This window comes from Mchenga conophoros, linkage group LG1, assembly GCF_057382185.1.
Source record: "Mchenga conophoros isolate Kocher_MC1m ecotype Shallow Benthic linkage group LG1, M_conophoros_male_GT1.1, whole genome shotgun sequence".
Classification (NCBI taxonomy): Eukaryota; Metazoa; Chordata; class Actinopteri; order Cichliformes; family Cichlidae; genus Mchenga; species Mchenga conophoros.
In genome coordinates, this window is record NC_140526.1 from 18,253,890 (window position 1) to 18,281,727 (window position 27,838).

General features: G+C 43.5%; 1 protein-coding gene across 3 annotated transcripts in view; it reads left to right on the top strand.

Annotated features, from left to right (window-relative positions):
• Positions 1–27,838, top strand: part of gse1b (Gse1 coiled-coil protein b) — a 166,479-nt gene that overhangs the window by 96,651 nt on the left and 41,990 nt on the right. The window contains exon 1 of one of the 3 annotated variants that reach the window (XM_085268414.1): positions 5,320–6,023. The exons of 1 other annotated variant lie outside the window; for it this stretch is intronic. In XM_085268414.1, coding sequence (XP_085124540.1) covers positions 5,987–6,023 — 37 coding nt within the window. In that variant the 5' untranslated portion in view covers positions 5,320–5,986. Of the gene's footprint in view, positions 1–5,319; positions 6,024–26,442; positions 26,645–27,838 lie in introns of those variants that run through there. One more of the 3 variants, XM_085268424.1, reaches the window with a different exon arrangement.

Below are 27,838 nucleotides of genomic sequence, written 5' to 3' on the forward strand. Positions count from 1 at the left end.
TTGCCCTGTGGAACAAAGTGGACTTCATAGTGGCAGTGCCAGGTTCTCCAAATTAATTGGTGATTTACATTTTAGGATAATCTGAAAAGGAAAATACTTCGGATGATGTGAGTGTTAATTTAACTTGCACAACTTGAATTTTTTTAACAGATCTGGATGCTGGTCTTTTAGCTGCTTCGCTAAGTTGGAAATATTTTCTCCCTCAGCCTGAAAAACACAAAAACATCACACAAATTGGCTTTCGGGAAACAATTATCATCCCTTGTACAGCCATATTAGTTCTGTTGTTTAAAAAAACAACTGAAAATAGCGATGCATGCATTTAATAGTTTGATTTATATTATTGATTTTGTAAGAGAAGATCTTAGGAGACCTCTATTTTACGTGGAAATAACTGCACATCTACAATTCAGTTTTTGGCATCGTACTACAGCAGTTTCAGCCATGTTTGGCGGACCACCACGAGGAGTCATGAGTCTTTTGTAGGTCAGTACTTCAGTGTTGCGGGATCTGTTTGCAGCAGCTGCATGTTTCAATAAAGAATTCTGTACTTGGCATGTACGTCTTGATAATTGCACCACAAGAGAAATTTGTATAATGTTCTCCTATATTGATATTTCCCCACACCCTTCATGTTGGTTGCTCTGTAGGGCATTGACATGCACTGGGCATTGATAGATGAAATGATAAATACTTTATTTATCCGATATTTGTTAAATTATTTTCAAGATTGTGTATTTTCAAGAAGCAGGATGACACTGTGAAGGATTGTACTCACCATGTTATAACTTCAAACATTTCTCCTGTCACAATTACTGGCTATTAGAAATCTCCTTACCGATAGAGAGATACTCAATGAAACAGCATCACTGCATGGTTTGAATTATGTTTACGCTCAATTTCATGGTTGTCATTTGTGATGCTTATCGGTCGCCGCATGTAAAGAAGGATTTGCAAAGTGGAAAGGACTTTTATTACACATATGCAATTAGTGCCTTTTTTTTATTCAGTCATATAATGAGTATGTTCCAAAGAACCCATTGAAGATGTTGAGTGTTTTTTCCCCCCATTTAAAAGGTGAATTGCTTTAAATTTACTCTGAAAATCCCTGACACTTTTGTTTTTCGAATGCACATCCTCACTTGTGATGTTGCGTGCAACACAGGCTTTATTTCTTTCTTCTCTTTGAGAATCCCACGCCTTCTCTTTTTGCATTCACGTCAGAGTGCAGCGCGTTACCGGGATGCACAGTATATGTTTGTGTGTGTTTATCTTTGCAAGTCTATTTGGCAGAGGCTGTGCGGGGTAGGTAAAGATTATAGTGATGTCTTATCCTGGCACTCCTTGCTGAGGAAGAAGTCATACGTTCAACCCTCTCTCACTTGCGCACTCACACACACACACACACACACACACACACACACACACTTGGGCACAATGCTTCAGAGAGTGATTATGTCTTTGAAGGGGGGGATGTAGGGGAGACAATAGTATAGTGGGTTGACAGGAAGTGAGTGTGGCAGGTTTACGTGTGTGTATGTGTACAGTATGTGTGACTGAGCTCAGTCTTGCTTTCTCTGAACATAGCCAAAGAATTAAGGAATATAATCTCTCTCTCTCGCTCTCTCCTCTCTCTTTGTCTCTCTACCTGTTTTCATCCCCGTCTTTGTCAGCTGACTGTGTCTTCTTATCCATGCCGTTTTCATTTTATTCTTTTTTTAAACCCCCTTTTCACTTGTTTTTGTTCTTCCCCTCTCTTGTTCTTTCCCTCTCCCTGTTAGTTCTTGATCACAGTGTTTCAGTCTCACATGCTGCCTTGGTCCCCAGGGAGCTTTTATACCCTTTCAGAGAGAGAGAGAGAGCAAGACAGAGTGTGTGTGTGTGTGTGTGTGTGTGTGTGTGTGTGTGTGTGTGTGTGTGTGTGTGTGTGTGTGTGTGTGTGTGCCTCCATGTACGTTTCTTCTTCTGCAGTGCACTTGTCAACTGTGACTCATTACACTACGTTGAATAACAGAGGACAATAGCTGTTCTCCAGCACTGCCTGTCCCTTAATGAGCAGCGAAATAAAAAAGCAGACACATTATTCTTTATCGTTACCTGTCAGTCCCACTTTTCATCTCTGCAATAACCCACATGATTTGATTTCAACACAGAAACCTGTGACGTTACTGCTCTTTTTCTCATTTTACTAGTGTAAAAAAGAAAAACTAAACGAGCAAATGGTCAATCTGAGTTTGCATTTAAAACTTGGGATGTTTCATGTCTTTGTTACAGAAGATCCTGTTAAACAAAAAGGAATTCTTGTGTTTGTTTTGGGGGGAAAAAACTGTCATGCTGCAGCCGTTTGAAATTTTTACATCACCGACTGCCATTTTTTTTCTGTGTCAGCCAACATGAGGTATGACTTTTAGATCATAGCACACTTATTACATGTGTCCCTTCAAGCGCTCTGCATGTTCTGCGTGAGAATAATCTAAATCACCAGTCCTGCATGCCAACAATGACGATAACATTGAAATAAGCAGTTGAGCATATATTTTGTTATCCTGAGGTCAGGACTTTGATTTCAACATATTGGATTAGTGACTTTTTTGACTCTGTTGCTGTTCTCCAACAGCACTGTACTATATTTTTATATTTTTGTGTATTTAATTCAACTGAAAATACCACTGAAATTAAAATTACAGTGAATTTTGATGAATACATTTTTTTTTTTTTTTTGTTACAACTTCTCTGTTACTGTAATTAAATTCCCGTTTTAGATCCCCACCTACTTTTTATATCCTATTCCATGAAGTCGTGCACACATTATACATTCTTCAAGCAGCAGCTTTATTGTGGGTAAACCTCCTAAATTTAAGCCAAAGGAAAAATCATCATATAGCAAATGTTTTGTGATATGATACCATATGATATAATATATGACTGCAAGAAGGTCCTCGATTTGAATGTAGGCAGTGGCTTTGGTTTTGATGTTGGTGTTACTTTCCCCTCATCGCCTAGACCCCAACACTCCAACACTCCAGTGACTTGCAAGGGGTTCAGTTAATTGGTGATTTGAAGTTTGCTGTAGTTGTGAGTTTGTGCATGAATGGTTGTCTCTCTCTGTGTTACCCCTGAAACAAACCAGCGTCCTGTCCACGCTGTACCCTGCCTCTTGCCATGTAGCAGATGGGATAGGCTCCAGCTCCTCTCAGACCCTGATCTGGATGAGCAGAAGAAAATAGATGGATGGATGCAATTGCGAATTTGATCATTCCTATTTTTAACAAAGTTGTTTAAACTACCTTTTTAAGCTGCTTTAGTTTAGCAAATTTCTTCAAGTGGTTTTCCTGAAGTCCATTGGTGGCTGCTGCAAATGGCGACGAAAATAGATCCTGAAAATGATGGAAAAAAGTCTGCATCTTCATCATCAGAAGCATACACAGCATTTGAGGTTTAAGAAGTGATCTTCAGTAGTTACTGCAATGTAAAACTAGGAGAAGGGAAAAAAAAAATGTCACCAAAGGTGCCACCCTTAAAAAGAAATGATGAAAAAAAAAAAACTGGAATAACCTATTCCTGGTAAAAAAAAAAAAAAATTTCCCCATAGCAATATTGTTCAAAGATGTATTTGTAGTCATAAGTTAGAAGATGTTGTTTTAATTGAAGTCTCTGAAGGCTTGTTGGAAGCAAGCCTCTGTTGTTTGAAAAACGTACAAATCTTCTTGTTCTCCTTCGGTCCTCCTCATCTTCATGCGGTCCAAGTTGCAGAAATTGGGCATCGTATTTTTAGTTCTGTCTCTGTGTCTGCCAGTGTGTCATCAGGCTAGGTGGTGTTGTCCCTCAGGGGGACACATCGCCTCCCAACCTCTCTCACAAGGTGTGAGACACTTCAACACCTGCCTCACGCACACACCTTTGCAACACAACACAGAATCACACAGATGCCTCTCAGCAAAGATGATGCGTGTTATTCGGACGCACTTAACCATAAGGAATACAGTATAAAGGGTGCGCAAATGTCAACATGCTGAACGTACTTATCCACCTTTATGTTAGAAGTTACACATTCTACCAATCATGCTAAAAGACTTAAATCTGCTTTACTTCTCATTTCAATTTATAGACTCCCCCTTTCACATTAGTCTGTCCCTCTGTGTCTCTCCCTCTTCCTTCAGTCACCAGTCCTTGTTAGTGATTATTTGGCCTATTTGCCTATGAGCATGGCTTTCACACTCCCGCTGTTTCTCTCGATGTGTGCTGTCTTTTCCTGTGTCCTCCGAGTCTTGCTGGAGGCATGGGACCCCTCAGTGTGCCTCCTCTCTCTTTCTTCACTAAACTCCTGCCAGCCTTCCCTCCCTCTCTTTTTCATAGAATGGGTTGGAGAGCAACCCAGGGGCAAAATATCGTGGTAGACTATTTCAAAAATCATCTATCTTTTCCCTTTCTTTATTTTTTTCCTTACTTTCTTGCTCTTGCCCCCGCGCCTGCTGTTTTTGTGGCTGATATGGTTTGGTATGGATGCTTCCCAGCAGATAGTTAACTCCTCACCCCTATTGCCACCATCTCGGTCAGGTTTTTGTGTGGAGCAGGGGGCATAACACAACATGTTTTGTGTGTTTATTCGCGTGTGTGTATGCGTGTGTGTATGATGAGGAGAGAGGCAGTGAGAGAGAAAGGGGGAAAGTCTGCTGTCGGCGCAGCATGGTGAGCAGTCTGTGCAGAAGACTGCACAAGCCAAGTTTCCTAGACGGACACACAAATGCACCCACACACTTGCAGACAGAGACGAGGACTCTCATTTTCAGAGGAGAGAATGGAGGCGGGGGATCTTTTATATTTTTCTCCTCCAAATACGTAGCTGTTCTATTGTGAGCTGCCCTTGAAGACCCACAACACACACTCTGCACTCTCTACGGGTTGATGCTTTCCTACTGTCTGATACAGTGAGAACAGATGCTCCCTTGATAGTCGTTGGCCTCTCGCTGTCACTGGTGCTGTCCAATCAGCTGTCACCCTAACTCCAAATTGAACTGTGACCATTCTCCTCCTCGGGTGAAGCATCAGCATTGGCTGGTATTTCCTTCTCATCTGTACCCTTGCCTATTCAGGCTCTTCTTTTGCTCTAACACCACCAACCCCCTCACACTGACACACACACACACACACACACACACACACACACACACACACACACTCCCTTCCTCGCTATCTGGCAGTCTTGTTGCCTGGAGGGAGTTCATTCTGCCCTCCTTCTCTCCTCCTCTCCTCCACCTCTTTCCTTGTGTGTCGGCAGTGAGAGAGAGAGAGAGGGGAGGGTGAGAAAATGAGAGAGCGAGAGAGAGAGTGGCAGCAGTAGCGGAGGAAGCAGAGCTGTCTCTCTTCTGATCATCTTTCTTGGATAGAGGGATAAAAGGCAGTCCTAGGAATCAGTCGTTGCTCTTGTCTGCAGGATTTACCCAGCCTGAGTTTATTCTCCCTCCTTCCTCTTTTCACCTCTTCTTGACACTGGACCGCTAGCTTTTACATCTCTCTCTCCGGCTGTCCCGACTCGCCGGGTGTGTGTGCGTGTCTGTTTGTGTGTGCTCATGTAAGAAAGAGATTGAGAAAGCGCGTTTCCTGCTGCTGCTTAGAAACGAACAGCAAGTGTTGTGACCCTTTGCCCCTGGGATCTTGGGCAAGAGTGAGGGGGTCGAGAGCACGGGCGTGCTCTGGGGTTGACCCTTGCACCGCTCTGTCTGTGTGTATCTGTGTGGCTGTCTGAGTGTTTGTGTATGTGTGTGTGTCCTGGCTGGCTGGGCGGTCCCAGCCTCACGCTTGGTTAGCGAGGACCAGAAAGCAGGGATGACAGGCTGAGTCCCAGCCCAGCCTCACCACACACTGAGCCTCGTTTCTGGGTGGCTGCGAAGGCGCAGTCCCTTTCTGTCGAAGTCATCCAGGACAGGGCTGCTGCCTACACATTTGAAACAAGTTGCTGTGGCTTCATGACACTTAAACAGAAACCATGTTTGGACTAAAAGCACCACTTTACTACTTGCCAGGTAAGCTTATGTCATTCATGTGTGGTGTGAAAACGAACGCGTGTGTGTATTAAATCATTTTCTAAATGCACATTTGTGTGGGCATGTTGTGCATGTGTGTCATTCTCTCTGCGTGTAATTGTGTGTTGTAACAAAGTGCTCTAGAGGTTTGAGGTTAGCTCTAGAGTGCATCTGAGGAGACACTTGTCTTTGTGCTGTTGATCCTGAGGTTGGAACCTGAGATCCGAGGCTGGTAATGCTGTGTGACAGCAGCTCGCACTCTGTTCCTCTAACCTCTCAGCTCTTTATCGTGGAAGTCAGCAGGTAAACGGGACACTAACCCGGCTGCTTTGTTTTATTCAGCTACACAATGAGTAGAGAAGCAAATGCATAGTTTTGTACGTGTGGTCTATCTTTTTAGGGTTTTTATACGTGTGTATGCTCACATGCATACGTGCATGTTTGCAGTTTTTGTAGGAGCGTGCGTGCGGTGGGTGTGAGAAAAAAATACTAGGGCGGCGTGAGGTTACCGCCGGTCGGCGCTTAAGTGCGTCTCGTGGCTCACTGGGCACTGATTGTTGAGAGGACAGCCAAGAGAGGGCAGTGAGAGAAGAGAGGAGAATGACAAACTGAGGTAGAATGGTAGAGAAGAAAACTTGAGAGAGGCAATGTTTTCTTTTCTCTTTCTGTGCCTTTTGCATATGTATTCATGTGTTCATAAATATTTAAATGCTTTGCCTCCTGCTTGATTTCTTGACATACACACTGTAAACCCACACACCTCCGTACTCTTCCATCAACTCAGAGATGCTTTTTGCTCTTTATACAGCTTTTTTGTAATCTAAATCTAGCTTTAATTCAGTTTTATACCGTAACCTAAATCTGCACAATGGTGCTTGTCTTCTGTTTAATGTGTGCTTTCATCTGTGTGTGGATGTTGTCTCCCTGCAGCTTAACTGAGTACACTTCACCAACACTTCTTAGAGATAAATAATTTATGTGCATTAGTCAGCAGGAGAGTGTGCAGTTAGTCCATGACCGACCGCTTAAGTCTTCCTTTTTTTCCATACACATTTTTGTATTAATTGTGTATCAGTTTAAGGACATGACCCACAGCGCAGACATAAAATGTGCTGCACTTCAAATGAAGTGTTTAGTTGAGTGTATACTGCTTTCTTTTGTATGATTTTACATTTCATTATGTTATGTTTTTTTTATGTTTCAAGCACCATTTTATTTGCGTTGATATCGCAGAAACACAGAGGACTCCAAAGATTAACAGTTATAAATTAGTAGTAAGAAAAAACCTAAGAGCCAAAATACTTAAGTCGTACCTGTGATTACCTCTTTAAGGGTACAGATGCTTTTCTTTCTTGAATAGCGAAGAAGCACACCAAAACCTAAGTACTTTAATATAGGCTGATGTCATTTGTGAGCTTTAACAGCTTTTTATCTATTTTTTAGCCTCCTTCTGTATGTGCCTATCTCCACCGTGTCTTTCCAGCCACTTCTCTTTTCAGACGACTGGTTTTGAAATGGATATTTGCTGGTAAAGGCCACAGAGTGCCTGCTGTGTGAGAAATAAAGACAGAAAGAAACACAGAGAGGTGTTTGTGTCAGGGGTTAGAGAGGAGGACAAAAGACTCAATGCACTACTTTTCTACATGTGTCAAAGCCTCTGACCAGAGCGCTCTTTATTTTCCAAGTCTACGCTTGAATCAAACTGAGCAATATAAGAATTAACCAGAACAAGCGGAGAGAGACTGTTTGTGGGGAAATCTGCAGAATGTGATGAGACAAAATCAGGAGACATTTAAAAGAAGACAGGGATTGAGTTGCTGGCTGTAACCTCCTTTATCTCCTCACATTCCCTCTCTGATTCCTCAGGACTTCTTCTCTTTGACTCTCTGACTCCCATTAACCACCCAGTCATCTTCATTATTTTCCTCTTCATCCTCCTCGTCCTCCTCTTCCCTTATTTTTCCAGTGGTATCTGTGACCCTTTCTTCACTCTTCATTACTGCATGTGTGTCTTGGTGTGTGTCGTTGTGTGTGTGTGCACATGTTCTCCCTAAACCTCCCACACCAATGTAGCCTGCAGCGGGAGAGTCACGCAGATTAGAGACACAGGTCTTTGCTGTGACAGTGGCCAAAGCTAGTAAGGTGTGTGTGTGTGTGTGTGTGTGTGTGTGTGTGTGTGTGTGTGTGTGTGTGTGTGTGTGTGTGTGTGTGCGCGCGCCTAGCTCTGTGGGTTGCTTCTTCTCTTCCCCCTTCTTTCATTCAGCCACTAAATGAGCCCCTGCCTGCCTTCCCGTCTTAACCGCCGTTGCCTTGGAGACCATGTCAGACACATGCTAGTTCTCCATGATTATTTGACAACAAAAAAGGTTGGGTTAAATAAAGAGGAATGGGTTGGGGGTGGTTATTGATGGGAAGAAGGCAGAGAAAGTGGAGAAAGAAATGTATTAAGAGAGAATAGCAGCGAGGGGTGTCGAGATAAAGGTGCAAAGGAGAAGCACTTGAACTTGGGTTGCATTTACATCACAGGCGAGGTGGAGCAGAGCCAGGGAGCAACCACTTCAAAATGGAGGAGGGTCATAGTCGCTGTTTGTCACTATACCCCCGTCCCACTTTTACACTCCTCAGGTATCTATGCTTCTAGCTACATGTCCATCTTGCCTTCTCACAGCTGTCACCCTCTAATGATCGTCCTCCATACCTGCTGTTTGTAAAACCCAGCATTTTAAACATTATATCTTTTTGGTGTGCGCATGTTAACTATATTGGTCACTGAACCAACGATCTTGTCTAATAAGCTTGACTGTCATGCACAAATCCACTGTATCTCTTTCCTCTGTTGCTGTCCCCCCCCAGTGGTTTCTGTACTTCTACCCTGAGGGTTACATGCTGAGAAACGGGGGGGGGGGAGGTGTAAGAGTTACAGAAAACAGGATGGGCAGCAGAGTCTGTGCCTGTGACAATAAAAACAACCTGTGAAGCTGAAACCACAAACCACAGAAGCAAGCAGGTGGGGTGAGGTTAAAGAGCAAGAAAGGCTGAAGTTTTGTTATGACAGGCCACAGACTGACAAGGTTTTTGTGTTGAGAGCTAATCCTGTCAGAGTTTACTTGAAACCTCCCGAGGTAGACAGATTCATTCAGACTTTGCACTTTGTTATCCAGCCTACTTGTCAGGAAAGGGTACAAAAAAAGACTGAAATGCACAGTTTACCAAAAGATAACTGATATTTATTTTAGAGGAGAACAAAATGCGCAGATAAACAAATCTGGTAATAAACCAGTTTAATTGTTGTGATCTACTTCTCTTCCCGTTCTCCCTGGCTCTCTTTGAAAATCAATTTCAGAAGAACATGGTAATCTGGACAAAATGCGTTTCTCTTCTCTTTCAGACGCATGCACACGGAGAGGGAATCAATATGTGTGGGAGCCATGCTGGGTGTTAAGCCCTAGATCAGAGTGTAGACTAATCACTGGTGATTACCAAGTGCTTGTTCAAAAAAAACAACAAAAAAAACAGCAAAAAAAACTCGGCTAGAGTGCCGCCTGTAGATTTCGGGGTAAATGTGCATATTGAGAATTTGCTTGTGAATATGTGCGCAACATCACATACTGGTAAACTAAGCCACAGGAGAGCATTCATTGATAAAACCAGCAGAGGGGTCCATACTGTGTTAGAAGATTATCTGTGGAGTAGTGAAATCATTATATCCAATTAACCACAATACCTTTGCATGTTCCTTCTCTTTATAGCTGAGACCATCTCCTCTGATCAATTCCTACAAATCTCCCCACTGCATCTTTCTCCCTTTATGCTAGCGTCAACTCAAGTGTGACCCATCTCTCTGCATCTTTCTCCTCCTCCCACTGTGCTTTTATCCCACAGTTCGCTCTATCATTGTACCCATTTATCTATTTTACTCCCCCTTTGCTCCTCACTCCAACCATCGCTCCATTCCTCCCACTCCATGTGCTCTGACAGCTCTGTCATTAGATGGCAGTAGCAGCAGTAAAGCAGTCACGGTGATGGACTACTAGCTCCCTCGCCCTTTCTCTCTGCTCCTCTCTCTCCCTCACTCTGCCCTTGCTATAAAAGCTATGACCCATTCTCGATGTGGCATCTGTTCCACGCCAGTCCGCAGGTGGTACTGCCCCGGTCATGGCTGTAAAGGTCGGCGGTGCCGTGTCTCTCCGGCTGCCCTGTTAGCCTCCTCATAAACCCAGGAGTTGTTAAACCCTGACCCTTCACACCTGTGGCCTCTTCTCTTTGGATACAAGCCACCACCAGCTACCGGGTCCGTGGAGCTCCAGAAATGCACACACATTTTTGTATTTTACAGAGAACCTGTACTCACGTCATTCAATTCAATTCAATAATATTTATACAGCGCCAAATCACAACAACAATCGCCTCAAGGTGCTTTATATTGTAACACATACAAAGAAAAACCCAAAAATCACACGCGCCCTGTGAGCAAGCACTTTGGTGACAGTGGGAAGGAAAAACTCCCTTTTAACAGGAAAAAAGGCTCAGGGAGGGGCGGCCATCTGCTGCAACCAGTGGCACAACCTCAACCAGCCCCTTATTCAAACAGCTAAAAGATCATCCATCATCCCACCATCTCACACACCGCTCCGCTAAAATGTGCTAAAACGAATTAAAAGAGTCCAAGGGGGAACATCTCTTCTGTTTAATTTGTTTAAAAATTAAAGTGCAAACACGACAAGCCGGGGTATAATGCTGTGTGTTTTAAAATGTCCTAAAATAGTGATCTGTTGACTTCGTTAAATAGCCTGATGTGAAAATTATAAATTACACCCATTTAACTCTAAATGCTGAACTGTTTCTATGCCTTCCTCATACTGGAGCCTTTTTTTCTACTGTAGTATATCTGACAGGAAATTTAGTTCACCTGCATTGGCAGACATGAACATACACACAAAACCCTTACACACTTTTCTAACAGACATTTGGTTTACTAACAGGTGCAGGGGGGTAATGAGGGCTTCACTGGTATCACAGTTGCATCTATGATTTATGGACTACTGTCAGTTCGCTCTCCGGTAGTCTTGTCAGTTTGGCGCCAGGGAGATGCAATGCTGTTTGTGTAATGCTTTGTGTTGTGTGTGGATTTGTTTGTTCTGCTCCTCTGAGGCTGTGGATTGTACATATAGAAGCAGTAGTGGGATGGTAAACGCTTTTTCTCTACAGCACCGTGTGCATCCAGGGATATCGTTGACAGGTTTTCTACGTCCAGTCGGTCTCTGAGTCCCTACGAAACACTCGGCTACAGCAGCGGACACTCACCTCTGATCTTTCGAGTTAAGTCACTGTGAACTGAAATGACGCCCAAGCGGAATGCGAGGGCCATAAGTAGACCCACTCATATTTTGCGGTTGAACGCGCGTATGTGCGTACATGTGCATGGGCGTGTGGCTGTGCTGTCAGGCTTTTCCTGAAACATTATTCCAGCAGCAGAAATAGCTGATCTCTAATTTCCTTCATCTTCCTTTGCCTCCACTAATCAAATTAGACTACAGAGAATTCTAATTAAACCCTCCCTGCATCTGATGATGCTGGGTTCACACAGACAGACACGCGTGCAGACGCCCATGGATGTACATCATTACACAGTGACACATGGGCACATAGATGGTATTTATTTTCACTTAGGAACACTCAGATGAATTTCAGTTTAACTTTAGGCAGCAGAGTGGAGAGCGCCTTGTAAACCTCCCACCATCTGACTGCTGAAATTACTAAAATGCATTGAGAATGGGTGTGGAATACTTGGAGTTAATGCTGCTCTCATTGAGGCTAGTTGTCTAATTGATTTGTTATGATCTAGTAATACAAGGACTACAAGGACAGAGGAAGCAATATCCGAACAAATCTAATTTGTGTTGTCTGTGAGAGAAAAGGAAAGCAGAGACCAAATTGTGACTGGATTTGAATGGGAACTACTCACCTTGTAAAGTTATGTGACTGCTTTTTTTGTGCTTGTGATGTTACAGTGTTGATAAGATCTTTCCACAGACAGGCATATAAACACCTGCCCCAGCACTCCAAACTGCCTTTGTGGTAGTTACCACTGCAGCAGGTGGCTCCTGTAATGACTTGTCACACACACTACTTTCAGTGTCTGTTACTCTCCTTCAAAACGCTCCAATTCTCAAACTCATCCTTCATTTTCATCCAGACTACATCGCTAAGTTCCAATAACGTATCCTGAATGGTTGCAACCCCAGCGTGTTGATAAAATCTGGAGAAATAAAGAAATAAAAACCACTTGGCAAAGTACTCAAACCTAGCTTTTAGGATTATTGAGCACAGTAATTGTATCCAGGTGTTCAAGCCATATTGTGCTTTTTTTAAAAACTAATTTAAGAAAACAAATAGGACAAAGATGGTTTGAGAAGACTGACTAATCAACTAATAAAAATTATTTTTATCCAACTCAACAAATTATATCTTCATGCGCAGGTTATAAAGTGTGTGTATTGACAGCTCCCCACCTAATGGCAGGTGGCTAAAAAATGTGTTTTCCATTAGCCACTTCACCCAGACCATGTTAGCTAGACCAGCGGTCCCCAACCCCCGGGCCTCGGACCGGTACCGGTCCGTGAGTCGTTTGGTACCAGGCCGCGAGAGTTGAGGCTCAGGTGTGAAATGTATGGTTTTCAGGGTTTTTATCGGTTTTCAGCGTTATTTTGTTATCGTTTTTATCGTTAACTCTGTTTTGCTGGGTCTTTTCACGTGTGTTATGAATAAATCTTCTTTTTTTCGGTACCGGTACTAGTTTTATTTTGTTGTATTTATCCGCGACACCTGGTCCGTGAAACTATTGTCGGGCATAAACCGGTCCGTGGCGCAAAAAAGGTTGGGGACCGCTGAGCTAGACAGACTGACTAAAGGAGGCAGGTGTGAAGAGAAAGATGGTGCTAGGAAGGTCGAAGAGTGTATGAGGGGTTTTTTTAAGGTTAGAGCCTTTTATTGATTTTAACCTGCAGCACATACTTGACTTTTTGTGCAAGCGGTTTACATGACTGTTGACAGATCAAGCATTATAACACGGTGCTGGACACAACTCTGACTCCAGAGGTTAGAGTTGATGATCTATTGCTTTAACCCCTGGAACATATACAGCAGATATCAAAATCAACATAAAATGTCAAACAAAGTTTTTTCTGAAAACACTTATTTTGGTGATGCAGATATTTTCATAGCTTAAATGTAATCTGTATTTCTAAACTTTACCATAAAATCAGAAGGGTGATGCACGAAGTTGCATAACCTTCCTCACATACAGATAGACAGACAGACTGACAGTGGGTAAGAGCTATCAGTTGCCAGATGACTATCTTCTGCAGTGCAGTAAAGGTTCAGTTACATCTTGCACACTTCCTCCCTGCCAGACCACCTGCTCGCTACACCAGTCTGAGCAGTCAGGTCCTCGCACTGAACGATTTGAATAAACACGAACGGCCTCTTTTCCACGGCTACGCAGTTACAAATATACTCACACCTGAGAGGTGACAAATGTCAATGATCTCATATGTTCCCTGCCCTTTTAACTGCACCATAAATGGATGGTCGGTGGAGGAACAAGCACAAAGCAGGAGATAGATGATGTTAGGGGGAGAAGCAGGGTAATCCTCCCTCACTTCCTGTGGTAATTAGGAGTGTGTGAGTCTAAGATTTATGAGGAAGAGGAGGGGAAAAGAGGGAACAGTGCTACCCAGAGAGAGGGTAATAAAGAAACTGCTATTTTTCTACTCTGAAGCTCCGTAGAGCAGTGTGTATTTGTGTGTATCATTGTATGTGTTTCTTGTGGTGGGTGAGGGCAGCCTTTTAAGCTGACAGCTTTCCAATCATTAGCCGATGGGATTTCAGAGCTTAACCATCAAAGCAACCCCTTCACTTATGGCAAGAAATGAAGAAAATGCAATTTGCCCATTCCAACCCCTCCTCCGTCTCTTTGTTGTGTCAGTTATTTGTCCTCCCTATATAGACATACAGCTACTTTCTCTAGATGCAGTTTGCAACATAGTCTTTTCTCACTTTCCTCTTAGATGAGTATCTGCTACCAGCTTTCTGTGCATATGCTGTTCAGTTGCCTCCCTCTTAGCCAGGTGTTAGGCGGGGTGTCGGTGCCCCTTTCATGTCTTGGGTCCAGGGTATGGGCCTGTGTCACCATATGTGAGTGTTGGAAGGGTTAAGAATGAACAGCCAGTGACCTCACCGAATCAGCAGGACGTGCTGTATGGTACATTAAATGTTGTAGTGAATGAATAACCTCCTACTTTTCATGCAGTGTTTTTTTTTTTTTCTTTTTAGATTGTGTTTGTGAGTGTGTGCTTCTTTGTGTGTCTGATTGGTGCCATGCTGCCAGCCTCTCGGCACACAGGAAATGGAATTGAATCATGGGAGATAGATTAAGAGAATGACGAGAGCTCATCACATCCCGTTAAAGACGGGAGATAACTCAAGGCAAGGTCTCTCTCTTTCTCTCTTTCTCACTTTCATTTTTCTTCCTTTGTTTGTCCTCTCTTGTCTCTGTCCGTACCTACTCTCACTTTCTCAGTTCTTCGCTCTTTGTGGTTCTTATAAGGTGGTTTGGCATGGGGCAAGTGCTCGCTGACAGGGTCTAAAATGCCACATTAAAACTAATGTCACACACTGAATTGTGTGTGAGTGAGCATGCGACAGAGAGACTGGGAGAGACTAGATGATGGATGATAGATGATGGTTGTGACCTGAATAGATGGCTCGGGGCCGGTCAGATGACTTCCTCAGCAGGAGGAGTAATGAGGAGAGGGCACAGGATTACCGCTCCATCACTCTGTGTTTATAGAAGCCTTACAGGGTCCACAAAATGAATAGCACAGCAGCTATAGCTGGGTATAAATCTCACACACTGCACTGTTGTTTGTCCATGTGGCTGAACAATATGTGTTTGAGAAATGATGCCTTTTTTTTTCTTTTTGATGACAACATAAAAGGGGCGGGGGGGATATAGCTCATCCTCTCACATCCAGTTCTTTGGGCACTCTGTGTGTTTATGCGTTGACTTGTGTTTATTTGGTTGCTTGGTGTCAGAGGGTATGGGGGTTGTTTCGCATCCTGAGGGAAAACTGAACAAGCTGAACGGTCAGACAAGGTTATGTGAGCAGTTCTAAGTGAGTGGAGACATATAAACATGCTCCGTTTCAAACACTCACACCATGCGTCAGTGCCTTGAGCCCAGTACAAACCAGAGTAACTTGCTAGGAGTAAAACTTGCCCTACAACGCTGGTTTCCCCGATAAATCCCAGAGTACAACCAGTCGAAGGATGATGCATCGATCTGACACGCGGTCGTCATACGCTCCTGCGCTGATTGATGTGGCCTGGCTTCTTGTTCTGTGAGTGTCTGCTCCGGTCTCTCGGCATTATGTCAAGGGAGGTCTCAAAAAAGAGCGCGACAACTAAGGGTTGCTCAGGAGGTGGGAGTAGAGCAGATGAAGGTCAGAGTAACGCAGAGTGTAAGGTGAGAAAAGGGCTGAAGGGGGAAGATGAAGCACAAGGAAAGATAAGACAAGTGAATGTGAGTAGGCTGCCAAAAGTGCTTCATGTCTATGTGCGAGACAAGAGGAGGTTAGGGGTGTGTGTGTGTGTGTGTGTGTGTGTGTGTGTGTGTGTGTGTGTGTGCGTGTGTGTGTTTGAAGAATGTCTAGGGGCGGATGCTGTAAGGGAGGGTGAGTGTTGGGGAGTGGGAACAGATTTGGGGAGGGCTGGCCAGCTGAATCCTGGTGGGGAGTGGCAAGAGTAAGCTGGCACTGCGGAGGCGGGCATATGGAGGGCAGGTTGGCACTTTGGCTGCCACCGGAGTGTGCACCTGCCGGCAGGGGGAGACTCTGCCAAAAGGACGGGAGGGAGAGCAAGAGAGAAAGGGAGGCAGGGTGTGTTTGTGGTATGTGACAGTAAAAGTCGAGTTTGGGGCTGCTGGAAATGGTATCTTAAAATTTTGGATAATAACGGGATTCCGAGTGTGCTCTCTCACAATGGAGACTCGTGTATGCAAGCACACAGGTGGATACATAGAAGGACAAATGTTTACTCACTCTACAACCCTTCAAACCTAAGGCATACACATATGCACACACACACACACACACACACACAGAGTTGCTTAACTCAACCTCAATCTAAAATAAACAGTCGCTCTTCTCTTCACCCTGTTTGTCTAAATCTATCAGTCAGATGCACTAAGTGAGTCTCCCGGTAGAAGAACAAATAAACAGTGTTGATAATCAGGATAGCATTTAAACTCTTCACTACATGCGCTACAACACACCTCCTAATTGGACTCAACTGTTTTGCTGCTAACTAGCTGCTAATTAGATCAGTGTATTCCTCTCACTCTCTCTCTTTTCCTCTGTCATTATCGGCTGTGAACAAAACACTTCCGAGAGTTTTTACTAAAAAGTAGCAGTACTAATGCGAGCAGTGGAAAGCAAGGGGATACTTTCTTTTTTTTTTCATTTTTCATGTTAGTGAATCAAAACTTGACATGTATAACATGCTGAACAGAAGAGAAATTGATACGCGTTTCCTGTGTACTTAAGAGTTTATTAATCAGGGTCTTTGTGTTTTGGCTCCTCAATACTGACACACACGCAAGAGCCAAAAGGCAGTGCCCTCATTAAGCCGCCGTCAGAGAAGGTTTATCACAGCCCACCGGAGCCCATCGTTATCCTAATACACATATACACGTGCACACAAAGAATTTCATGTCTGTGCATGCTGGTGCAGTCATGCAGTATTGTGGATGTCGTAAGTGCCCAAAAAATAAATAAATAAAAGAGGTGTGTGTATGCACATGTGGGTTTTTTTTCCCCATATATGTGGGTGTCCACAAGTCTGTGCTGTAAGTGGATGGTGAAGGGGCCGTGACTCTGTGCTCTGGTTTTAGCCTTGGCTGTGGACTCAAGTGTTTGGACTGCCATGTTTTCCTCTGATCTGCCTCCTCTCTTTCATCAAGAAAACCACAGAGAGCAGGGCAGAGGGAGACGAAGCGGTTTAAAGGCTGGCAGCAATACCATGGCCTTGAGGTGTTATCTCTGCCCCTCACCGTGCTAGAGAGAGTGTGGATCGGATGCAGCTAAAAAGAGAGAGAGAGAGAAAGGGATTGTGGGAGTGATTTCAGTGCAGCCCGCTTCTCCTTTTTTCCCCTCCCTGTGTGGGGCAGTATGGTTAGCAGATGGTCTTGTTACCAGCAAAACGGGAATGAACGCTGTAAAATTTGCTCGTGTTAATTTCTTGTCCCCCAGGTGAGACGTCAAGCACTCACATAGGCAGACCAGTACGCTCGCACATTTACACACGTATCGCAGATACTCTTGCATGCGCGGCCTTGCCCTGCTGGCTTTAAACACACACCATCTGCATGCAAAGAAAGTGTGTCGGAGGAGTGCGAAGCGCGTGCTTGGCTTAAAGAATGTGTTTCCAATGTTCATAGCCATAGCTTATGTTGCTTTGGAATGTAAAGTGTTACCAAACACTTCATGTATCAGTCATCAGTAACCCAGTTGTCCAAAGACAGTGGGTGTTTTGAGGGCAGACTGACAGAGCTGAAAGGAGGGCTGAATTGGCAATTAGAGGCAAAGGGAAGCAAGGGAATCTGTGCTAACAGGGAGGAGGAGATGGCATGTTCATCCGCAGATGAAGACTAAATCCTTTCATTCCCTCCTCATCTTCCCTCCCTCCTTTCCCTGCTTGCTTAGCAGTGAGATGAGAGCTTGTGCTTTGTAACGTCTGCTTCTCCATGTTTATGTGTATCAAGGATCCGTACTAGTCCATAGCTTATCCCTCTGAGTGTGTGTGTTCTGCAAGGATACAAGCGCCTTAGCCTTCCTTATCGTCTTATAGTAGGGTGCTCACTTTTGCAGTTTGAACCCCAGGGAGAAAGAAAGTAGTGGAGGCTAGGGAGAAAAACATACCTAAACAAAGTGCAAAATAATGATCTTTACTTTCACTTGCTCTCACACCACCGTTTTCTTCGTAAAAGCACTGTCTTAGCAGGACTTGGAGCAGTGGCACATGATGCTTCACCGTGGGCCTTGTGTCTCTTTATAAAGCATAATCGTTTTTCTGTTGTGTTCCTCTTTATTATCTAAGCTAATTCAAAATCTCAAAGAGAGACACAAGGGAAGAGAACTGGTAGATATGAAAGATGGCTGCACTGACTGGATGGTGGATGCTAATAGACCTGCAACAGTCAGTGAAATAATAAGAGGTGATAAAAGAGCAAGTAAAGAGAGCAAGCATAAAGAAATGTATCTTACTACCTCTGCCTTTGACTGTAACATCTTTAATTTACTGAGTAAAGGCTACAACACCTGCAAACAGCATATTCAGTGGATGACCGCTGGTAGTCTTCTTGGCCTTTTCCTGCCTTTGTGAAATTGAATGCAGATGAACTTGGCTTGGAGCGCTACAACCCTGCTAACATTGCTACGTTCAGGGAAAGGGAATGACAAAATGTGCAGGAACTGATGATACTGCAGTATGCTTTAGGTAAGCTTTAATGTCATATGCTGAACTCACATATATGTATTGCACGCACACTAGTGTTTCTGTGGTGTTAATATGAAGCCACTATGCCACCTACGCAGTCCTTCTAAGTGAATGAAGTGAGTCATATGTGAGGAAGCTCTATACGAATACAAGATTCAGAACACATATGCTCACCTTGAACGCACAGTACACTCTTATATACATTATGCTTATAATAACATAGCGACCGCATATCCTCCCGCAGTGTTAAAACACAAAAATCAGTGGCTGGAGATGTTCCGCAAATCCTGTTGCTCTTTAACTACTTTGGTAGCTTGCAGGTCTTGGTTGAGTCCTTGATGTGTGCAGAAGAGGGATGATGAGCTTAATGCAGTCTGTCTGTGTCCCAGACGTGACCACCACATTAATACAGCGCTAATACAATGCTCTGTCTGCTGCATGCTAATAAAGTGCCAGCCCTTTTTCTCACACTCATTTCCTCATATAGTAAGTCTATTGTGTGAAACAAATGAGACAGGTGAGAAAAGACAGACTCCTATAGGCTGTCGAATTTGAATCCGTCATCTGTCACAGCACAAGCCCCATTATCATTTTTACATTTCCTCATGCATTTTGTTTTACAGGAATCCAGCTTTGACTAGCATTATGAAAACAAGACTTTCTTTTACTTTAGCACAACAGATCTTCAGCATCAGGTAGCGATGCTTGTAGCAAATATACAGAGAGCAAATCGGACAGAAGCACAAACAGTTCTTGCACCAGCTATTACCACAACTTTTTGAGGAGGTGCATCTCAGCTGCGATGGGAGCCTCCAGAACACCTTGAGTGAAAATCGTGATTTGACTTTAACGCTTGGAAGACCTTGACATTTGGTCCGTCGAGGGGGGTGGTAAAAAAAAACGCTCTGACCACCTCACACCACGCACAACCACATCTCAGACCAAATGGATAAACATGGGCACTTCAAAGCAGCTCAGCGGCCATGCCAGCAGGCCTGAGAGGAGAAGCGAGAGGGAGGGAGGAACTGCAATACTGGAATAAATAAGGAGGGAGGGGGATTGGAGGGATGTGTAAGCATGACTGGTATTAATGGCCTAATAATGTATTTGGCTTTTTGGCAGTTGTGAAAAGGGTGAAGGGGACAGAGGGCAGAGGAAAAGGGGTTGACAGCATGTCACAGCTGGTTAAAAGCAAACCCAGAGCAGAGAGAGGAGAGAGGGCTTGTTTGCCGGGCTAAATGCTGTAAATAACATCAGAGAGTGCAGCTAAATGGAAATCAATGCAATTACCCTATTAGCATGGGCTTGAATTCACCCTGGCTTTTGCCAAATCTCTCTGTCTCTCTCTCTCCGTTTATTCATCTCCTGTACATTTACTGCTCCATATATCATGGTATACTGTACATTTGTGGACACGTTGACCATAACAATTTGAGAAACAGCACTTAAAAACTTAGCAGCGTGTCTATATTAGGATCATTCAAGTGGACATGCTGGTTTGTTCGTACTAACACCACTGCAGGCATTTTGTTTAGATTTGCATAACCCCCTTAATCACCCCTATTTGAATACCTCACAATTGAAGGGGGAGATTATGCTGTTAAGTGGTAAGTCATAATTAGATAAATAACTGGTTTGGCTTTCATCATCCCTGTGCCATCTGTTTGAGGGTGCACAAGTTTACAGGGGTGGGTGAGAGGAGAGCGGGGTGGGTGTATGGAAGAGGGTGGGGATAATGAGGAAAAGATTCCAGCTTTTAGTAGGTTATGTTGCATTTAAAAAGTGATACACAAGTCGCAAAAGAATTTGTAATTAGACATAGCACTCGCAGTCTTCTTTCATTCAAATGGGTCAAACTCCTTTACATAATTCCTATGTTTGAATCCATACAAACTAAAAACAAGGGGTATCACAGCTTACTTTCAAACCGAGTGTCACCTCAAAGCTTGGAGTAAAGTATTCTGAGCTAAAGGCTGATTCATCTATATCAATGTTTTGTGTTTTTTGTCTTTTGTATGGCAACCTACGGCGCTATAGTACCAGTGATTGTTGTGCTGTCTGTTAGAACGCATTTGCATAAATTTACAAGACGCTTGTTTGTGTTTGTATATGTAAAAACGGCTCAGACACAATTCTTCACCGTGCACCTCTTCTATCTTCCTATTTATTAATTATTATTTCCTCTCGCTATTTCTTCCGAAACACACGAGCACATCTGCTGCTGCCTGACATGCATGCATGTCTCCATCTGTACTGATCCCAGCGCTTTCCTTTCCACACTTTCTCTTTGGATGCTCCGTTTAATTTCCTTCCCGCCCTCCCTCTGTACCCCCTCCCCCTCTACTATTCCCTTCTGCTGTAAATATCACAGTAAAATGATAGTGCCTTTAACCTGGTACTTTGCCTTCATCCCTCTCTTTTGGTTTCTTTGTCTCTTTATCAGAAAATAAATATTGTTGTACCTCTGTCTGCTGCTGAATCTAAAGGAACAGGCAGAGAGGTTTCATATCTACAATAACAGCGAGGTGGGAACAATTTGATCTAATTAGCAGCTGAGGTATTACCCATAAACATTCAGCTCTTATTAACTTCTGCTGCATTTAGAGCGGGACCTGCATCCCGCTTAACAAGAAATGGAGGTGTACTAAGTGTAGAAATACATATTCACACAATTGTATGAACATTTTTGAACGTCATAAATTGTTTTGCTCGTCTGTGTTTGTGTGGGTGTGTGCGTAGGGGTTTAGGGTGTCTGTCTCACAACATTCAGAATGACAGCTGACAATTAGCTTATGCCAGTGTGGTTAATCGAGGAGTGTACATTGTTAATTATACACAGCAGAGGGGTGGGAAGGTGGAATCTATTTGAATAATTGGAAGAATGATATAACAGCAGGCTTTTAAATTCCTTTGCCCTTTTGCATGTTTAATGAAAGGTGTCTGTGAATGTGTATGTCCACCCAGACCCGGGGGCTTGTCTAACATCCATAAAGATAAACCACACAAGAGCACACGGGTTAGTGCACACGTAGAAAGTCACACACATTTACAACCCCCTCCGACACATGCAGACGCATCATCCGTCTCTCTTCTTCATACACACACACACACACAGCGCAAAAGAGAGGCTTGAGAAACGGAGGGTATGTCTGAGTGGTGCGCTCGTGCCTGGTTTTCCAGATCAATGATGTGTGGCTGGGTGATCGATGTGAGGGCTTAGCGGAGTGGAGAGAGCTAATGGGCAGGTCAGTGGCTTAGACACATCCTGGCTCCCCCTGCCTATTACCACTTCGTCTGTTAATAGGCCTCACCACACTCCCCTGTTGCTCTCACACACACATACAGACACCCACAGAGAAGGGGAGTGAGGAGGGAACACAGCAGAGCATGCTCGCTCCACACACCACCTCCCTACTTCCTGTTTGAATCGACGTCTCTTCAACATATAGAAATGTATTCCTTAGTTTTTCATTTTTTTCCCCTGTCTTCTCTGTGTGCTAAGAGTGAGCCTGTGGAACTGCATACATGCACACTGCCTGCATGTATGTATGATAAGGGGCAGAGCAGATAAGCAGCATATTTACAGCCACGTAAAGCAAATGTAAAAGAGACTGCTGTGCATCCCTCCCCTAATCTCATTAAAGTCTTCTCCAGCATGCACAGGGTTAAAGACGGCCTTTCCCTTGCATTTATAATTGACCAAAGTATATGCATGAGTGGAAATACTTTACGAGACTGGGGTCTGGTTTAGGCAAGGTCAGCAAAAAACAGCTGTATGTTGCTGGCATATTAGAAATCAGTTGTGCTTTTTAGTTGTATCTAAAGCACTATTCAGTCACATGCTGGCTTCATATTGGACTACTTCTATGCCAGTATTACTTGTGGTTTCACTCAGATGTACCCCAGTAGTGATGGAGAGCGCCATATACAGAGATTTGCCTCACCCTCAAGACAGGACAGTACATAAAGTGACGTATAATGCATGAGGTCACAGTTTTCTTACCGCAACATGGCAGTTTATTGCTATTCTCAGCATTTCATTTGGTTGTTTATTTTTCCATGTTTTTGCAGCACTGATTCCAAGACTTTTATTTGATCAACTGTACATAGCAACAGCCTACATCAGCATGTTATAACATGCAAGCAGTTTAGATTTGTGCTGTTTGAAAGTTGGTCTGAAAGCCTTTTTTTATTTATTTATTTAGAGAAGAGGAAGAAGAAGAAATGTCTAATACTGTGCTTTTTAATTTTTTTTTTTTACAATATTATATACTGTTTGGAGTAAAACTTCAATTTTATCTTGTATTATTGTACAACACATGGTATATCTACATATAAATAAAGGTAAAATGGCTGAAATCTCTACTCCCTTAATTGATTTGCCTAAAAACATAATTGCCGAATAATTTGCAAATTGTTGAAATGCTGTTACAGAGCAACCAGTTATTCAGTTAATGAAGAAAATACTTACTTGGTAATCTAATCATTAATTGCAGCTATCTACTTTCTTTCTGTTTTTCTGGTGATGCAGTACTGACAGCAGGTCAGTAACTGAAGAAAATAATGTGGGACATGTTGTATTTCTCCCTCTTTTTTTATCTGTCATTCCATCCATCACTCTCTCTTTCTTGTCTAACATGTCACTGACTGAAGCCCCCTTCTGTCCTCAGTGTGGCATCTGATCTGCATGTTAATTACATCTCTCGCCTTAATTTAATATCTGGCTTGGAAGAATGTGGAACACACACCCCAGAGGTACAGCATATGCCCTCCAGCTCTCGCTCTCTCACACACAGGCACAAATGTACATATGTCTGTACATGCACAGACATATGCAAAGCCTGATGATTTTTTTTTCTCCTGAATCCTTTGTGCTTGCTGAGATCGCTGCTTTGCTAAGGTTTTGTGTGGGTGATGGAGGTAGGAGGCAAAGCCTAGTATAGTCTGGATATTAAGCTCAGTGTTAAAAAAAGGGACCCAGGCACAATGTCCACAGGGGTGGCTGAAGTCTTTTCCAACCCGTCCACTCTGACTGTGTCTCCCTATGGTGAAGTCTAAAAGAGCTGCCACTTGTCGTCAGCTTGATGGAGGTGAAGTAGGAGGTGGGGGGGAATCTGTGGCGTTTGTCGTTTGGTAGAACTGAGGGAGTTCAAAAAGGAGGTGAAGATTTATTTTTTTTAAGATGCCGAAGGGAAGGAAAGCGTGCATGCATTTGTAGTGGTAGGCAGCTCTTTGACCAGACGCCACTCTCCACCATACATATGCATACAGGCAGGCACTTTACGATGTAGACCAGAAGTGAATTGAGAGTTCACAAGGTGTGTGACTCCATCATAGCTCTAATAATTACAGCAAATATTATTACAACCTTACCGGCATACTCACACATGTTCACACACACACACAGACATACACACACTCGATCCCTTTCTCAGCCATGCAACAAGGCTGTGTCTCTTGTGGCTGATAGATTGTAATGAATGAACAGCAGTCAGATCCTTCAAAAGCCTCTCAAAAGCTTAAGCCCCTTTATTAAATTAAGCTAACGATGCCTAAGGCCAGGTCTGCTGCTGAGAGAGCAAGTGAGAGAGGGAGGCGGAGAGAGCAAGAGAGAGAAAGCAAAATGGGGAGCCAGAGAGAGGAGAAACAGGAGAAGTAATGCATAGGAGAGTAAAGGCTGTAGAGAAAATGAAGAAGTGGAGGAGGAGGAGGCGATGTTAGGAGCGAGTATGTGAACTGGCAAGTAGTCAAATCAATGAGGGATGGTAGGAATGGGGGATGTTTAGTATCAAAGGAGGAAGGTGCAGGAGGTTAAGAAGAAAGGCTGGTGAAAGAGGAAAGGAGGAGGAGAACAGAAATGCCCTGCAGACTCCCATAGTTACACGGCAGTACACCTACAGCTGAGAGAGATGTAGCAATTAAGAAAAGGCAAATGTGTGTTCGTTGAAAAGTATTCGTGTACACCCGACACTGTGGATGAAAACATAAACGTTTAACCACTTGGTGGAGGTTTTACATGGCGCAGGCGTTTTGAAGTTGTTTTCACACTCTTTTGGACACAAGTTAATTACACTGTGTGCTAAATACTGCAGCTTTGTATTAATATGCAGTGGGTCGGAAAGAGGCACAAAAAAAGCTACATTTCCAACTCGTGTATATGTAAAATCACATAGTTTCCTAAACTGCGCATCAAAATGAGGCTCTGCATGCTTCTAATACGTTGGCCTGTGACTAAAGGAATTAAGAAACGTTTTTTTTTTCTCTCAAATGTATTAGATTATCCTTTTGTTCTCTCACTGATTAATGCAGTCACACTGATGCTTGTTATAGAACAAAACATATTTATGAATATTTCAAATACTGTGATGCCAGAGATTATCTTCTAATAATGACTCATTCATTTTCAACAATGACTAATCACAATAAATTACTAAAGTCTAATAGCTAATATGTGATTAGTGATTGAAAAAAAGACCATAAAAAATACTAACTGACTGAACATTTTGAGTCAGCAAATAGATTTTAATGCCCAAATGTCTATTTGACGAATTAAACAGAAAAGGAGATCCTTATAGTGTCTGCAGAGCTGAGCTGAACAGACAGGAGGTACATCAAAGGCTGAAGTCTCCGTGCGGCATTGTTGTCTACCTGCTCTCTCACTCTCTCTTACAGGTCAAGTAGAGGCGAATGATACACTATCACATGGATGAAAGACGTGACATGTGGTGCACAAATGCGCTCACTCATAGAGGAGGGTTATGCTGCCTGACAGAGCACGCCATGCGTGTTGGGTAGTGCTTTTTTTCTGCTGTGCTTTACCGTTTAATAGTACGCACAAATGAGCTATACGGAATTAAGCTTACATTTGATCCAGTGCATCCCTAAATTAGCAGTGTACACCACAAAGTACAAAAGGCCCTCAGACCTCTCCCCTCCCCAGCCATCACCTGCTTAATCCTCAGTTTCATCCTTGGCATCACGAGAACACCCTGTCTTTACTGTTTACAAGTTTGGCTTTGATTTTACAGCCTGTGCAGTCGCTGGTATCTAATCCACAGTAAAACCATTGATAAGCCAGACGGGGGTAAAGGCTTTTTTTTTTTTTAGCAAAGGCTTCTGTGTGCTTTTTGTGGTCGGCTGTCCCCTTGTGGACATTTGCTGGAATTACTTTCATTTTTAAATTACCTACTTTGAAGATTCAAGATTCAAAGTGTTTATTGTCATGTGTCACAAGAGAAAAGGCATTTCTCTGTGCAATGAAATTCTTTCTTTGCGGTCCACCCACAGATGCCGATTAATATATACAATAGAAATGGAATATATAAATACAAATAAATAAATGAAGACAGAAAATGAGACAAAATATGGAGATTTGAAACAGAGATGTGTGCAAAAGAGTACTGTACCCTGTGTTGTCACGCTGTAGTGGTAATTAGCAAAACAAAAGAGCAATGATATCTGTTTTTATTGGATTATGTGATTAAATTAAGTGATCTATTTTGTATCAGTGTATTTCGTAAGATACTATTCAAGGTACTAATACTAAGATTAGATATTAGTATACATACGCATGCGTACATACAAAACAGAAATTTAAATCACAGGATAACTTAGTGCGAATTTAATTTTAACTGATCAGGAAGTAGTCTAACCCTCCTGGTGAAGCCTTTAACGTGCATTCTTGTCCCTCTGGGATGACTATGCGAGGTCAGCCCTGTTGACTGGGGGCGTGACGGGGAGGGAGCAGGTGCTTCTACCCCCCGCCCCCCTCCGCCTTGCCAGTCTTTCTGTGTGCCTGTGGTCCGGCCCCCGCCGGGGCGGAAGCTCCACCTCTCGGCTCCCGGCAGCCGGCCGCCTCTCTCCTCCTCTCTCCGGCGCTCTGCTCTGCTGTGCTCCGTCGCTGTGGCCTCGCTAGGCGTCGGAGCTTCCTGCGTGACAACAAAAGTGCACGGTCTCTGTTCTCGACGGAGGATGGATCAACGCTTTCACCGCTAACGGAAGGAGATTTTTTTTAAACCTTTTTTAAACCAATTTATAAACACTGGAATAGCCCATACTTGTTTGCGGTGAGTGATTTTTTTTTTGTGAATCTGTTTTCAAACCTGGAGGTTGTTTGTGTATACGAGCGAACATACGGCGAGGGTTTGTTGAGGAAGTCGTTACTATATCGAGGAAACGGGTGCTAGTTATTTCATTTTATTTTTCGAAGGTCGGTGCCGAGCCCTTATGTATGTATGTGTGTGTGTGTGTGTGTGTGTGTGTGTGTGTGTGTAGCCCTCGCTGGTGTGCGCGCGCGTGCTTTTGTGTGTGCGTGCTAATGTGTGAAAAAGAGACAAGAGAGAGTGAGTGCAACAGAAAGAGAAAGAAAATGAGCCGCTCCAGTGCGCTCACGCGGCCATCTAGCCCTTAATATCGCTCAGTATTTATATATCGTTACTCACTTGTTATTAAGGACTTTAATATAATCGTGTTTTAAAATGCAGATTACCCGAAGGTCTAAAGAAAAGCGGCCGACCCCCCACCCCCTCAAATGAACTTCTTGTAACGTTGTTACCGGTTCACTGTTGTTATTAGCCCATTAAAGCATAGCTCGGGGTTTCTGCGTTAAGCCATTTACGCTCACTTTAGACCCTTTTGACACGGACTCTTTAGCCTGTTTAAAACTGTATTGATGGATTTACTTTGTTGTTAATCCGCAGTCGTCAGTTCGTTTGGCTCCTTCGCAGTTGTCTTTTCTGTGTTGCTTCTCGGGGCATTTCCTCTAAATGTGACTGCTAACGCATCTTGACCATTTGGTGCTGTCGGGTTGGAGGATCTCTCCCTGTACGTGTTTGTACGCGTGCGCGTGGCAGGTGGACCGTCTTGAACCACATCCCACGCGCTCCTTCACTTTCTTTCTTTCTTTCTTTCTTCTGTGGGGAACACACTGAAACAGACGCACACACCGCTCGTTAGTCTCGTCACACAACCTGGGTTTAAAACACGGCCAGCAAACACAGCGGTGAAGCAACAGGCTTTACTGCACGCACCGTGCGGCGGGTTGAGTTTATCTGTAGCCAGAAGGAGCCTTGTTGTGTGTTTTAGCTGCTGCTGATAAGCTTTGCCATAACTGCAAGAGCAGGGAATCTGACCTCCTGCTTTCTTTTTAACAGCTGCTGACTGGTGGTGGAGATAGGTCATTCATTGCTACATGGCTATCCCTCTGTCATGACTTTGTTCTGACATTTTTGGCATAACTCCGAGGTGTTTAATCCATTACT